Source organism: Ctenopharyngodon idella, chromosome 1 (genome assembly GCF_019924925.1).
Source record: "Ctenopharyngodon idella isolate HZGC_01 chromosome 1, HZGC01, whole genome shotgun sequence".
Classification (NCBI taxonomy): Eukaryota; Metazoa; Chordata; class Actinopteri; order Cypriniformes; family Xenocyprididae; genus Ctenopharyngodon; species Ctenopharyngodon idella.
The window spans coordinates 33,354,017-33,370,085 of NC_067220.1; the positions used below are offsets into that span (position 1 = coordinate 33,354,017).

Sequence of the window (16,069 nt, forward strand, 5' to 3'; positions counted from 1 at the left end):
GGGAACAGGAAGTGTGCCGTTACCAGTACAAGGGGTTCAAGTATTGCACCAATTGAAATGTGTTTAAGGATACAGGGCAGAGATCCATTGGCTGGTCGAGGCACTGACAAAGAAACAGGACAGGCTCCACATTGCCATGGCGACAGGTGTTCTCTGTGTGAAGTTCGACAGCGAGAGTAGCACCCAATCACGGACCATGGAGGACTGCCCAGTTGCATGAAGTGTTTGAAACACCTGTTGCAAGAAATACATGCATTAAATAACTATATTACCTAGTTATAAAGTAAGGATAGTTTACAAAGAATATAACTGTTTTTGAACATACAATGAAAGTCAATGGGGTCCAAATCAATTGATTTTGACCCCGACTGATTTTATTGTATGTACAAAAAATGTTTCAAAACAAATATGTTCTTAATAAATTATGTTCCACAGAAGAAAGAAAGTCATACAGGTTTGGATCAACACGAAAGTGAGTAAAATATGACAGAATTGTAAGACTAAAGGTGCAGACACATTTACCATTGTTCAGCAAATTTTCACAGGCAAAATCCAGTCATTTCTATAGGAATGCATGCAATCTGGAATTCTGCGTGAAGGCAAAAAATTTTCCCAAGCAGATTTTGCAATAGGTTTGCCATGTTGACCAACAGAAAGCAGCTTAAGCCCAAAGTATACTTCACTTTTTACACGTAAGTGAGGGTCAGCGTACAGTGCACGTGACAGGAATTTCGCACCACCGGAGTACGCGCACCACCAGATTTTTGTAACCACGCATACTTTGTATGCACAGGTCACACATGCGCATTTAATTTTTTTTGCAGTAATTAGTTTATCCACAAGGTGGCAACCGTGCCCTGGGAGCATCAATTCACAAGGTAGTCGAAGAAAACCTGCATAAACAGAACAGATCAGAGTGCATGCAAGCTACAGCGACAATGGAGGCCTACATAGACGAGAGATTGTGCAAAGAGGTTACAAAGCACCCTCATTCGTACAACTCTAGCATGAAAGAATACAAAGATATTTACATGGGTTGTAACTTGTGGCGAGAGATTGCTCAAAACTGCGCATGCGTCGAACACCTGTGTACGCGCACAAGTCAAGTGAAGTATACTTTGCAAGGCTGTGCGTTCGGCTGTTCGTAAAAAACGAGTACCCAAAGCATTAAGATATCAAAAAAAGTCTGTGCCCAAAAAGTGGCACTTGCCTTGTAGACCACTGTAGCCATGAATTGTGGGTAAGGCTGCTGATTGGACAGGAACTCCCCAATGACTTTGTTCATGACGTCTTGCAGTGGGAAAAAGTCATCCAGGAACTGAGGAAGGATCCGCGCTACCACTCGTGCCTCACTCGGAAAGCCTTTACGAATCCTGTGGCAAGAAATTTCCACAGACAAATTAGTGGAATAGATTTTTTTTTTTTTTTACATACAGCTGGAAAAAATGCATTTTGCATTAAGTTTCTTCAAAAACAAACATATGTACCTGTCAAACAGAACGGATACCCGCTCCATTGCGACAATGACCGACTCGCTATCAGGAGCTGTGGGGTCTGCATCAGCAGGGCGCCCAGGACTTCCCTTCTCCTTCCCTATAGGGTAAATTTATGGCCACCAGTAAGAAGAACAGTTCCATAATGGATCCATTCAGATAAAACTAGGTTTCTATACATCCCGACTAAGGAAAATCTCAGAGTATAAAATAAACATTATGAATGTTAATCTTCTTATATAGTATTTTCACTTAATTTTACTAGAACAAAATTAAACCTCTCAAGTAAGACACTTCTTAACCAATTCATACTGAGGACTCAGCTGCTATGTGCTTTGTTAGTAGGGTAAGCATCTAAGGTGAGTCTGTTCTTATGGGTTGCTGTTAGTAGGTGGGTCAGTATTAAAGATGAAGCTGAAATGTGTCCTGCCTTCCTCTCCAGCCACACCTGTGTACATGCAGGTGAGCATGAGACCCAGGGCAGCCATGGCACGGTGTGGGCTGGGCATGTTTACACGGTCAACGCTCAGCTTGACCAGCGTCTCCGCGTCCATGCGTGACAGCTGCTCGGACAGAAGCAACCGCTCCATCCCTCGCAGGACGCAGTGGTAGATGATGGATGGTGTGGCCTCCTCGGTAGCAGACAGCATCATACAGCACAGCTGGAAATGTAAAGGAGGAACAATAGTAGAGAGTGAAGGCTCAATGACATATAAGAAAGTCCATGATAAAGAAAAATACTTTAAAAATATAGCTTGAAACACATCAAGTTCTTATAAATGTCTCTTTACATTCAGGTTGAAGTCCAGAATCAAGTGTGGTCAAAGAATATTATAACACTGATCATTTTTTCTCCTATTTATGGCCTCTTCCCACCTGAATGATCCCGGCATTGAACTCAGGCCCTACATCCAGGGGGTAGTTCTCCATCATGTAGAATGCCACGGCACACATCACCAACACATGCTGCTGGTTGTGTAGATTCACACAGCTGAGAGAGACACACAAACAGTTTTAGGCCTAAACACGTTCCTCTATTTTCAGTGAGGCTATCTGATGCTAATTCTAGCCCTGGTCTTTAATGAGGGATCTCAGATCTCAGTAAGACACCATACATTACAGCTAATGAGGAGCTGATGACCATGCAGTGTGCGGGCGTGTGTTGTGATTGCCTGTGTGAACCCATTATTGAGTCTCCCAGCATGCCACAGAGACTTTGGCATTAGCTTTGACTGCATGGGGCATAACCTCTTAAGAGAAGCACTAACAGTGTGAAGTCTTTCATCCGATGCAGGACGTAAACCGTTAACCTCTCATCCCATATTCTCTTAAATGAAACGGCAAACACTAAGAGTTAGTGTAAGACTAATGATTGGACAGCCTTTGCCTGCCGCTGGGAGAGGTGTGGTGGAGGGGTTAAAGTTCAACGCAGGTAATAGGAAGGTTGATTCAGTCCTCACAAAGAGCAAGCTAGGAGTCTTCACCATTTGGGATTGAGCAGGGATGAAAATATCTGCTAAAGTAACTACTTATTAGTAGGCCTAGGCTTTTTCAATATTTTCTGCACTTGCAAAATTATGTATATAATATATATTAACTGGTGGAATTATGCATAATTTATTTAAAATGTTAAAATGTGTTAAACAGTTAGTTCGAAACACAAATGATAATATTTTAAATAAACCTTGAAAGATTTCTTTCTCTCCATTGAATGTCCATTTCACCACTAATTTGACACTTGATAAAGTTCATAAAACCTGTGAAAAAGAAATCCATGAATCGAACGTTTTAATCCAAGTCTTCTGAAGAGACACAATGGCTTTGACGAACAGATTAAATTTTTTATTTACTAATAAACTTCAATCAATGCACATACATAGAGCACGTCAAACATGCTAAACAGAAGTTCAAACATCCTTGCTTGACACAAGAACCAACAAGGTTTGTACTTGCATGTGACTTGGATTAAACTGCTCAATTCATATGGATATCTTCTGATCCATTTATGAACTTTGTGAAGAGTCAAAGTTTTAATGTAACCAATCAGCATTAGGGGGCGTATGACGGTCGAGGAGAAAGAACGAGCAAGAGGGAGATTTGAAAATAAGAGAAAAAAAACCTGCATAACGAGAGATGGGACACAATACAAAAGAGCTCAAAAGAATATCACTGGAATGAAGGTTTATGACTGGGCAAGCACTTTAGGACCCGCGTTTATATTAGAAAAGCTTTCCAGCACTGGAGAGAGCTAGGAGGGAAGGCCTGAAAACTGCTTTGATCCCGCTTCTCATGTGAGTAACACTGGGTTTTGATTGTCTGGAGCTGCTGTGCTGTTTGTGACTAACAACGAACACTTTGTATTTACTCTTGTGTACTGTACGTTCATTTTTTTGTGCTTCCTTGTCATTCGTTCATAAACTGCACTTAATTTTTCGTGAAGCATTTTGTTGCGAGTCAGCTGTGATAGACATCCACTCTCATTGCATGTGAAACAGAGGCCAGATAGTGAGAGTTTTGATGTTAAACTACTGCACACTGACGACCGCTAGAGAATGCGGTGTTTAGCGTCATTGTTAGTGCACTCGCCTGGCATGTTAGCGGCGATCAGGCCGGGGTTAGAGACCGACTCGGAGCAGGGTGGTTAGGATTGGAGTGAGCATTTTGGAGGCGGAGCAATGAAGAGAGGGGTGGGTTTGTTTGGGTTGATTTCAAATATCAACAATGTCCAACAGTGTTGTTCAAATAATACTTACAGTACCTTTAACTTGGACCAGTAAGAAACCATGTAGCAACCACATAGCAACTCCCTGGCAACAATCTACAACACCCTAACATTGTGGTAGCAACTTTTGCACAGGCAAACACCATTCATTTTTTCTTCAGAAAATGTAAACATCTAGATTCTACATACTACTGCCACTCTTTGGGTGAAGGTTTAAGTTTAGACAGACTGTAAAGTGTGTGTGTGTGGGTGTGTGGTCATGTTTTAGTTTTACTCACTGTGCTATAGCTTTAAGGTTGGAGAGCAGGTATTCACTGACAGTAGGGATAAGCTGCCGTGCTGTATCGTCCAGCAGATCGCACTCCAGCACGTACAGAACTCCATGAAGAGCACCGATCCGACTGGGCAGATGAGTGCTGCGCAAGGTGCTCTCCAGAAGACGGCACACAGGCTCTGCAATGGCTTTATCCTGAGATAGATACACACTGTTAAATAGCTGTAGCTGTGTTTATTTATAAAGCTAGTGCATCAGAAGTGCATATACACTCTCACCATGCCAAGCACTGCAGCTGCTTTGCAGATAGCTGGCACAAGGTACTGGCTGAGGATCTCATCTTCTGGTGGATGGACTTTCTGCAGCTCAGTCAGAGTGGAGAACATCATATCAAACTGATTCCTCTCGGTGAACAGATCAGACACTGCCAGCAGCTTAAAGAGACACAGAGAGACAAAAAAAGGATATATGTGAATTGTATAGGAAAAGTAGAGGTAAGTGAATTTGAACTTGTACACTGATCCTAAGATAGCGGTTGCGACTAATTTTTGCCGGAGGTCGCACTGGTGTGACCACCACCTTCCCCAACTGATGAGAGCTGCCATTTCTGTTGCATATGAGAAACATCAAACAGCAAACGAAATGAAAGTGGAACAAACCGCACTTGAACTGCGCAGTGCGGACCATTTATCAGCTCAGACCAATATTATACAGCACAACACAAGCTCAGAACAGGTACTCATGGTCCAATCTTTTATCACACGACACCGTTACTACACACCGCTTGAATTCACCACAAAATTAATAACATCGCAGCGAGATCTAGTGAGAAAAATTCAAATTCGGCGCAGAATTCTCTGTTATAAAACAGGAGAAACATTGAGTCATGAATGAACAAGTTATAGAAGGCTTTCCAGTCCACAAATCACCAACATTCACCCTGGATTTAGTAGAGCTAACTTTAACCATGGTATTGTGGCAGAAATAGTTGAATGTCTTTACATTATTCATTTCATGGTTCGTCCAACTGAGAGTGAAATTCAAGCACTTTTCAAAGACTTTCAAGTGCTTCACACAACTTTTTTTCAGTTCTTCAAAGCTCTAAATATTATCCAACTTAAATTTTATTGAAAATTGTTTGTTCATCCTTCAAAAATTGTCCCCATTTGTAAAGCTAAAAGTTTCAAGATGTAGGAAAATTAACTCTTGGTGGCAAACAAACACTTTTATTTAAAAATAAAATGGTGCCACCATCTGTAGAAATTGGCACTGGCACTACTGCTCTCAAATGTTAGTCTGGAGCCCTGCAAGGGGCCCACAGGATGACTTGAAATTATTTAATTCTAAAAAAAAAAAAAAAATCTATATATTATATATATATATATATATATATATATATATTATATATAATTAAAACTTAATTATTAAAAAACTAAATACCCACACACAAACACACACACAAAAAAACAACAACGTGTAACAGTAATATTACTTTTACTGAAAAACAAACTGAATCAGAATCTTTAGTCTTATGGAATCACAATATAAATTGTTTAATTAATTTACTATATCAACCTTTCTGGTTTCTGTTAATAAAAAGTTTAAAAGCAAGCAGTGTTGTTACAATTACGGCAGAAATACCATAGGAAATATCTTAGCCTATATAGGGGGGCTTCGAATAGTGTTGGACAATGGGGGGCCTTCGAGTCAAAGATACCACAAAGAAGCTGATGAATTGCTATGAAAGAACCTGTAAGCATGCACTCACCGATCTGACAACCTCACTGATTAGCACAACAGGAGTCTTCTTGCTGCTTGGGCTGCCAGGGAGGATCCACTGGCTGTAGAGCTCCAGGAGGAACTGAGAGCAGGAGTGGATGTCAACCCCCGCACGGTGCTTCCTGGACAGGGCAAGCAGAAAGACAATGCAGGGTGTGAAGACTGGAGGATGCTGGTTTAAAGGAGCTTTACTGCTAGTAACTCTGTAAGTCTGACCTGGAGTTGATTGGTGATAATGGTGGTGATGCAGGTGCTGGAGCATCTGCTTCATCTTCCTCATCCTCACCCCACTCCTCCTCCCTCAGAGGGGTGATGTTATTTCCCAACCATACTGAGTGAATCGACACCTGCAGAGTGTACATTGTTAATAACATGCAGAAGATATAAACTTTAAAGGGATAGTTCACCCAAAAAATTCTGTGATCATTTACTCACTCTCATGCTCTTCTGAACCTATAAGACTTTCATCTTTTAAAACCCAAATTAAGATATTTTTCAATATTCTCTCATCATTTTTGTCCATCCATTGAAAGTCCACACAACCAAAACTTTGACACTTCAAAAAGATCATAAAGACATTGTAAAGTAATTAAGCAATTCAAACTACGTCTTCTAAATAGACACTATCACTTTATATGATGAACAGATTTAATTTAGGCTATTATCCACATATACATATACAAAAGTTTGGAACAATTAAAGAGGCCATATTATGTACTTTTACTAATCCTTAATTTTGTTTTTGGGGTCTACTAGAATAGGTCTTTATACTTAAAGGTTAAAAAAAAAAAACACCTTATTTTTCACATAATTTACATTTTGCAGCACCTCTCTTCCCAGTCTGTTAGTAATACTCTGTTTAGTTCCTGTCTCTATGAAGCCCCTCTTTCCAAAGACCTCAATGTTCTCTGATTGGTCGGCTGGACCAGTGTGTTGTGATTGTTCAACCACTTCGAGCATGTTTCTGAAATGTCACGGCCCTTACCATAACCCCGGGTTTCAAAACACTACTGACGCAACTCAACCGGGCCTCACCCCTTTATTTTGCATATGCTTTGGGGCGGGAATTATCTAAATGAGGAACATTGTGACGTGTACATTTCTGGAAGAAAACTCAAGTATTGAAAATGTAAAAAAGCATAATAGGTCCTCAAATATTTTTTTAATGTTTTTGAAAGAAGTCTTGTAATTGTAATTAAATATTGTAATAATATTTCACAATATTACTGTTTTTACTGTATTTTTGATCAAATAAATGCAGCCTTGGTGAGCAGAAGAGACATAGAGCTCATCAAATATGGTAAACAGCAGCTCAACTTTACTTGCCATGATGTCTTGATGAGATTTTGGTTGTGTGGACAAAATAAATCAGAGATTTTATTTTCATTTTTGGGTGAACTATCCTTTCAATAACTGTTAATAGAGTGATGAAGTGAAGTGTTCTAAAGTAATCAGTTTACTAACTTGGCCCAGTTTGTAGTCCATGTTGCCCATCTCCCTCTCTGTATTAATCTGCAGCAGGAGTTTCTCATGACTGATGAGGGTGCCTGAATATGCAGATATACACGCACACGAAAAGGTCATGAATATGACAAAAAAAAAAACTACATCTTTTGCATCTCAACAAGATCTTTTGGCTGACCACTTACCTGCTGTTGAGGAAGATAAAGAGGGCACAGGGTCCCAGGCTTGATAGGGGAAGTGTGTGGCAATGTTGTCTCTCTTTGACACCATGGCCTGAATCTCACGCTCAACCATACCTCTAATCACACTCAGCTTACGACCAAACCTGAAAAACGCACAAACTTCTTATCCACTTCTAACCCTAGAGAAACAACACGTGAATAAAATAAGTGTGTGCATACCTGGTGTCGAGAGCTTTAAGGATTTTGTTGCGGGGTTGCTGTTCAGGGCAGCTGATAGCTGGATTTCCTGCTGTCGGCAGAGTCATTGCACTCAGCACCAGAGAGGTGATGGCCTGAACCGCCAGTACATTTATCTGAGTCCTCTCCAGATCCTCCTGTGCCACAAACAGACACATCTCATCTGTCACACGCAGTATCCAAAACCTATGCTTGTCTTTTTGGCAAGAGTTAAATGATTTACCTCTTGCTGGGTTTCTTCCTCTTGGTCCATCGTGATTGGCTGAGTGACCAGCACCCCCAACAGAGTGGCCCACGTCTCCTCAAACTGTGTCCGACTACTCCAGCCTGCAAGGAGACCACATGAACAAGCTGTTCAATAATCATGTACTACACAAAAGGCTGTACTATGCATGAGGTTAGACAAGATATGACAAGATCTCAGAGTTTAACTCTGTCAGAAAAAATGTATCTTAATTATGTCAGGTAACACTTAAGTAAAACATGGTCAGGTCAAAGTTTGGGTATAATATGTCACAGTTTACTTCATTTTGCTATCCTCACTTACATAAATGAACTATATCTAATGAAATATACCACTAGTAAAAACATATAAAAAATGTCTGAATAATTTTTGGACTGTATATATATATATATATATATATATATATATATATATATATGACTACTTTTAAAAACAAACAACTCTGAAATGAGTCTCTTATGTCATACCCAGAGTGTTAATGCGATAAAGGAACTCTCTGAAGACATCTTTCTCCTGCAGGAACTCTACAGGGATCTCTGGTAATGCTGTGCCGAAATCTCCACTCGGCCTGGGGGACCAGCCCAGCTTCCAGACCTGTTAAATCAAACACATGCATTTTTTATACAGTTTTAAACACACTTACACACAATGCATGAATAAACCCTCAATCACTCTCTCACCAGTGGTGGGACTCGGGTGTAGCTGTTCACAAGGGGAAGCCTGGCCAGGCTGATGATGACGTTCTGTAGGGTGGGCGTAAGGAATGCCGGGATGTTCTTGTTTCTATGGTGACCCAGAGCCAGCACACTCTGTAGACCTTCAACCAGCTCAGCCATGATCACACAACACCGCCATTCACGCTGGTCTGAAGATTACAGAAACATTAACGCTTGTTGCTGTGGTCATCATTGATCAATGCGTAACGTGTGCATTAACTCACTGTCTGCAGAGTCCAACTGGTCTTCTGACTGCTCTGTTTGTGATGTTTTCCTCTCCGGCCTCAAAAGCTGGTCGCCAGGACCAACCGCGACTACGTAACACACATAATCATAATCACAAAATGAGCATCAACTTTAATCGCATTTTTATAAGGTTTAAGTACACTGTATCACTTGGCGGCCATATTTGCAACGCCTCTAGGCAGCTATTTCAGGCATCCAAGATCAAATCACATGATTTTTCCCCCCAAACCAGTTCAGCACAAACTCCACCCCACAGCTGATTATAAATATTTCCTTGGTCATGTCAATTACAGTGCTGATTGCCTATACAATGCTAAAACAAATACTAACCGCTAACCCTACCCTACAACCATAACCTCAACCAATGAAACTGGTTGCAGAGCGAGATTTGCACTGAACTGGTTTAAGAAAAAAAAATCACGTGACCAACAAAATCTGACACAAACTCTCCCATAAATGTTGTTTCTTATGCTCATATAGCGATTAAAAAATAAAAAAAAAACCATATATTTCAGGCTGGACCAGTCAATGTGCATATGCAGTTCTAAGCACGACTAAAGACTGATTATTTCTAAAGCAACCCGAGCTTCAAATGGCAGCTGCAGTGAAGCAATGACTTTGCCAATTGGCGACTGGCTTTTATTTAGAAGGCAGGACTTATTCCGGCATATTGCGCATTGCACTTTCTCCTATTCATAAGTAATATGAGTGTACCATCTCTGTATATTGAAAGCCTTGGCTGCGTTCCCAGGAGCTTTGTATCACAAACCTGCGTGGATGAGGAGCTGTATACAGTGGATGATGGAGCAGGTGTGTGTGAGGTAGGAGTGAGAGGCGAAGTGTGTCCACACCGCCGGCTGCTGGAGAGCCAGACACAGACACGACAGACTCATCTGCATGTCCACACTCAGAGGCAGCTGATCCTGCAGCAAACGCCAAACCACCACCTACAGAGACAGAAAGAGAAACATGAGCTGAGAGGCTGAGTGGTATTTATTTACTATCTAATATTACCACTCTATCATCTTTCTATCAATATCAACATATCACAAAGGTCGATATATCAGCTGGTGTTTGGCATTTTTTACTTAGCATCAGCCAACAAGTTTTTCTTTTTGGCCAATAAATGTCAAACTTTTATTTTAACAGCACTGAGAACAGCACTGCCTGAGCGCAGTCACACCAGAGATCCCATAGACCCTTTACAAATTTCAGGGGTTCTCAGAAACAGAAGTCGTCATAGTTAGGAAAACGTCTATAGTGGTGAATGGGAGACAACAGAAAACATCATTTTTGCATTCACATTTGCTCCAATAGCAAAAGAAAAAAAATCTATGATAGACTCTCTGACTTTACAAAAGAGGAAAAAAATATTGATAAATTATGTTGGTCAGGAGAGAGAAAGATATCAAATTTGCCATCACATTCTCAGCTGTTATATTAGAAACACTCACGCAGCAGAGTTAACTAGTTTTCTGTCATTTAATGCCAAGGCAATATAAAACAAAGTATAGTGTAATAAATGTACATTACATTTTAAAAAAATTAAAATATATTAAAAAAAAAAAAAAAACTTTGCTAGATTCATTCTCCCTCTTCATTAGTTTACTGTCTCTTTCTATTCCTAGAGCACACAAACTGACCAGATTACTGACCAGATATCCAAGTTTAAATCTGTTTATTTTGTAGGTTTATTTTTAATTATGAAGTTCCATTCATTTTCAAATGATTTAGTTTTAGTTCAGTAAACATATAAATGACATAACAGCATGTGTTATTTGCTCTAAGTAGTTTGATATCATAAACAGTGTTGGGGAAAGTTACTTTTAAAAGTAATGCATTACAATATTGTGTTACCCCCTAAAAAAGTAACTAATTGCGTTATGAAAAGTACTTTTTATGAAAAGTAATATGTTACATTACTTTTGCATTACTTTTTTCTCACCTGGGCTGGGCTTGCTTGTTTGTTTGTTTTTTTAATAAAAACAAAAAAAGTTCTATTTTTTGTAAATGTACCCCACAAATGTACAATTCACACCAAAAGTGAAATGAATAAGCCACAGGCTGAAGGAAATGCATATTTTCACCTGTACAGTAGAGGGCACAGCTCAAACAAACATTTCAGCTGTGCTGGTTAAAGAAGAACAGGACACAGAAAGAAGTTCAATGTAAAATAATTTCTGCTTATTAGTATGGTTGAATTAAATCATTGAAGGTCAGCAGCAAAGACATTGGTTAATAAAGTGAGATTAAATAAATAAAGTATATCTGTGTAATTTAATATAGTTAATTATTACAGGTTTGCATAAAATTCACAGATTGCATTTCACTGTTTTTATTCATTTTGAGGAATACTGAATGTTTTCGTGCAAGTGAGATGAGTAAATGCATGTTCACATTTAGTCTTGAACTACAATATCCATCATGTTTACACAGCGCACACAACACCCCTGAACTTTATTTCTCTCAACATGGGGACACATGAGAGCTGTCAGTCAATAAATGTGAAAAAGTAACTTGCGTTACTTAATTGAAAAAATAACTTAGATATTTTGTTGTAAATTTAAAAAGTAATGCATTACTTTACTAGTTACTTGAAAAAGTAATCTGATAACGTAACTCAAGTTACTTGTAATGCGTCACCCCCAGCACTGATCATAAAGGCCTGTTTCAGCTTTATATTGGCCATGGACCACCCAATGCTCTCCAAGATATTGGCATCGGCCATCAAACGATCCATATCAGTCGACTTCTAGAATGTTCCCTATATAATCATCTTATTTGGGAAGGACGCATCAGTCTTACCTCTATGGCGAGGGTGCTGAAGGTGGTAATGAGTGTCTCTCTGTCTTTGGGAATGTGGAGTGAGGACGGCAATTTGGACAGAGACAGCAGGTACTGACTCAACACGCCACACAGACTCAACACAGTCTGATAAAACCCAGGCTCACCTGCAACACACATAAACACATGCAATGACAGCCGGTTCATTACAACTTCACTATAATTTACAGCATTTGCCACAAAGGATAATTCCCATGTACTTACACCAACAAATGTTTAGACACACCTACTCGTTATTTATTATTACTATTTTTACCATGTTGGAATAATAATAATAAAGTCATCAAAACCATGAAATAACACAAATAGAAGAATGGGAATTTTGCAGTGACCACAGCAATGCTAAACAAAGTGTGTCTTGATTACATTTGTATGTTGATCAGCGCCACCTAATGTACAGGAGGGGATTTGGTTGTCATTTAGCCGAGGGCTTCCCAAACAGGGATTCATGAGGGAATAGCAGGGGGTTTGTTAATTGATGAACAGCTGTTATTTAATTATAGTGAATGTAAAATTAAAACAAATAATGGAGAGCACAATTAATCAAAATTAAAATATGAAATTGTGATATAGATTAGTGCAGTGCTGTGTTCATTTATACGCAAGAACCTTATGATTCTGTGTTTTCTGTGAGTTTAACGTGCATTTGGTGCTTGGCTTTATTTACACATTTACATAATTGCCAGTACATTTGTGGACAGAAATTTATAGCATTTCACCAAAATAAAAGCTTGAGACACTGAAATGTTAAAAACTTGAGGGTCTGAATGTTTGAAAGTGAAGAATTTAATTCATAAATATTAGTGTTTTAACTTTTAAAATAAAATTATTAGTTCATTAAATAATTATTTTTTATTTTACAGTAAAATTGTAATGAACAACAGTCATATTTAATAGTTAAAATTATTAATAATAATATAATTAATATAATTAATAATAATAATTGTCATTGTTGTTATATTCAATTTGATTACATTTCTAAAATATCCATGTAAACATTAACTGATCAGAAAACCATGAACATGTGAATGCGTGTCATTAAATTATTCAAATATTCATTTCAAGTAAAATAAAGTTCAGAAAACCCCTGATTTAGCCAAACTAATATATTTTGTGTGTGTGAACAGGCATTTATTTGTAAAAAAAAAAACAAAAAAAAAAACAAGCTTAATTCTGATTGTGACTCACCATATACTTGATTAAGCTTCTGCCAGTAGTCCGTACACGTCTTAGCGGACGAGAGGAGGGGCTGATGAGGTGTGGGGAGGAGCTCTATGACACCAGCCAATCTATCGAAGGCCACCTGTTGAGCAGTGTCAAATAAAACCGCCCCATGATCCTTACATACCCTCTGTACCCCAACACTCAGACATGATGCCAGCAGACACAGGTTGAAGTCCTGCAAATACAACACAACATCAGTGTCTGTTTATGTTAGAAAATAAGAGATATGCATGTTTTTGGTCTTTACCTTGCAGGTCATGATTGTGTTTAGGTCAGATTGGGGAAGTTTTGTCAAGAGCTCAGTATTTTCATACAGAGCTCCTTCACCTCTCAAACAACACTGAGATTTCACCAGAGCAACATACCACTCCTGAAATACACACACACACACAACAGTAATAATGTTATGTTTTCGCTAAGACGTTTTCAGTTGACAACCACCGTTGTAAGTCATACCTTATTGGGTTCCACATTTTCAGGGGGAGGGGGTGGGTCCCCATCTAGTGGGTGTGTGGTAATGGGTGCAGTAGGGCTTGCGGTATCTTCAGCAACAGTGGATCTGAACCTGTCCAGCAGGGAGTAGAACCGCTGATGCCTGATATAAGAGAGAGATGATCATTTTAAAAAGCAAAGTTGTGAGATTTTCATATCAACAGCAACAAAAACAGATTAGAAGTAGACTCATGAGACAGGAAACTGCAAGCCGCCTTACCTTTGCGCAAGGCCACTGGTCTGTAGGTACTGCTGAATCCTGTCCAGCTCCTCCAGTGGTAGCTGAGCAACACTATTCTACAGTAGGAGGAGAAAACATGATTCACAATAATCATTTAGTGCAGTGGTTCTCAACCAAGGGCCCACTAGGGGGCCTCAGCACACTCCAAAGGGGGCACATGATGGCTTAATATGGTTCAAATTGAGAAAAAACAAGCATTAAAAAAAGCAAAAAATGCTACGATATAAGCTGGCATTGCATTTCTTATTTTACTTTTTTACTGCTCAAGAGATGTCTATTGCTGCGTTCCAAGCAACCCGTAACCCGTGTTTTTCCAACCTTCTACCCGTAAAAGTGCACTGGAACGGCAGTCAAACCCGTGACTTCCCACCCGTGAACTCGTACTAGATCGATGTACTCCCAGTTCCGCGCTCTGACGTCACATAGCCCGCGAAACAACAATGGCAGCCCCTATGGATGCGGTGTTTATGCAAGAGCACGGTAAAATAACGTAAAATAAAAGGTATAACAGCTTCTCTTGCCTTATGCGCCGTTTTTCCTCCTCCGTTTACCTCAAATAAGCAAGGAGTAAGCACCTTTGGCGATAGAAATAATTGTAAATGAGCATAAGCCCCGTACGGTCCGCCATGCTGGTTTGTTTACACTCAGGCAGTTTGGCGTGACTTGCCTGGAACGCTACAAAGTTGTGAGTCGTGTTTTGAAGTCATGACTTACGGGCTCAAAAACCTGCCTGGAACGCAGCATATGGTCTCACTCCAGTCTATGGGAAAGTAGCCCATTTTCGATTCTTCTGAGGTTTATTGTGCTTGCAATTTCTGAGGAGCCTCAGAGTCAGAAAGCTTGAGAATGGCTAATTTAGTCTAGTCACCTTTATTTATATAGCGCTTTTTACAAATATAAATTTCATGTATATTTAACACTTGTTTGGCTAATTTAGTGGTATTTGACAAAATCAGACATAACAATATATCTTAATTCTAACTAAAAAAAATTACTGGGAAGAAACTGGATCCTATAAACAATTATTTAGGAGCCAAATAACTTTAGATACCATAGTACAAAATTGCTCAATATAGATGGTTGTTCAGTTGTCCATCCTCACAATCTATTACAGTGGTAGAAGATCCATGGGGAGATGCATCAAACTCTTTTATTTTATTTTTGTGTTTTAGTTACAATTATTTTAGGTTTGTTTATTTATTTATTTACAGTCTATTACAATGAATGGCACAGAAGTGTTTTACCTGCAGGGTCTCGGCAAGCAGCATCTCCACACGTCTGCAGGCGAGTGTATCCACCATGCGAGCCAGCACACGGAACGGCGTGTTGAGTAGTTTGTCTACGTATAGCATGAGCAGAGCCCCAGACTGACTTAGATGAATGCCCTCCAGACACTGCAGGGTCTTCTTCAGCATCACCGGCTGCACATTTAATACATAAGTGACTGAAGATAAGGACAGCATGAAGTAAAAGAAGATGTCATGCATGTACATGTACTTACAGTAGAAAGGTTGTCGCAGCGTGATTGTATGGCCTGTATGAAGAGTCCACTGGCTGCCGAATTTCGGTGCACAGCACTGATGAGATCCTGCACTGGAGGCTCATGGGAAAGACTAATCAGATCGCTCACATGATTTACAGTCAGCCACGTCAGATGCTCAGAGTCGTGCAGGTTCTGACACTGAGAGAGGAGGACAAAAAACAAATATGAAAATTTTTGTGCTACGAATGTTTTTTTTGTTTTTTGTTTTTTGAAATATGATACTGAATGGTAAGCTTGGCAAATAGAGATGTATGATATATGCTACCACATTTTTTTTTAATTATCAGTATCAGTCAATGTTACTGGATATATATTGGCCAGTACACTCAAAGTTAATCTTTATTTTAAAGAATTTATAAACACTTAAA

At 39.4% G+C, this 16,069-nt stretch overlaps 1 protein-coding gene across 4 annotated transcripts in view; it reads right to left on the bottom strand.

The window, feature by feature from the left end:
* The window catches only part of htt (huntingtin), a 49,751-nt gene that overhangs the window by 1,763 nt on the left and 31,919 nt on the right, over positions 1 to 16,069 (bottom strand). For 3 of the 4 annotated variants that reach the window (XM_051908442.1, XM_051908357.1, XM_051908217.1), the window contains 24 exons: positions 15,660 to 15,839; positions 15,403 to 15,579; positions 14,138 to 14,214; positions 13,882 to 14,020; positions 13,673 to 13,795; positions 13,390 to 13,600; positions 12,163 to 12,308; positions 10,127 to 10,304; positions 9,336 to 9,425; positions 9,076 to 9,260; positions 8,863 to 8,989; positions 8,375 to 8,478; positions 8,134 to 8,288; positions 7,918 to 8,057; positions 7,733 to 7,815; positions 6,485 to 6,615; positions 6,258 to 6,390; positions 4,768 to 4,923; positions 4,494 to 4,684; positions 2,370 to 2,484; positions 1,924 to 2,155; positions 1,488 to 1,593; positions 1,211 to 1,373; positions 74 to 234 (listed from right to left, as the gene is read on the bottom strand). In XM_051908442.1, the coding sequence (XP_051764402.1) occupies positions 74 to 234; positions 1,211 to 1,373; positions 1,488 to 1,593; positions 1,924 to 2,155; positions 2,370 to 2,484; positions 4,494 to 4,684; positions 4,768 to 4,923; positions 6,258 to 6,390; positions 6,485 to 6,615; positions 7,733 to 7,815; positions 7,918 to 8,057; positions 8,134 to 8,288; positions 8,375 to 8,478; positions 8,863 to 8,989; positions 9,076 to 9,260; positions 9,336 to 9,425; positions 10,127 to 10,304; positions 12,163 to 12,308; positions 13,390 to 13,600; positions 13,673 to 13,795; positions 13,882 to 14,020; positions 14,138 to 14,214; positions 15,403 to 15,579; positions 15,660 to 15,839 (3,503 nt within the window). The remainder of the gene's footprint in view (positions 1 to 73; positions 235 to 1,210; positions 1,374 to 1,487; positions 1,594 to 1,923; positions 2,156 to 2,369; positions 2,485 to 4,493; positions 4,685 to 4,767; positions 4,924 to 6,257; positions 6,391 to 6,484; positions 6,616 to 7,732; positions 7,816 to 7,917; positions 8,058 to 8,133; positions 8,289 to 8,374; positions 8,479 to 8,862; positions 8,990 to 9,075; positions 9,261 to 9,335; positions 9,426 to 10,126; positions 10,305 to 12,162; positions 12,309 to 13,389; positions 13,601 to 13,672; positions 13,796 to 13,881; positions 14,021 to 14,137; positions 14,215 to 15,402; positions 15,580 to 15,659; positions 15,840 to 16,069) is intronic. The other variant, XM_051908294.1, reaches the window with a different exon arrangement.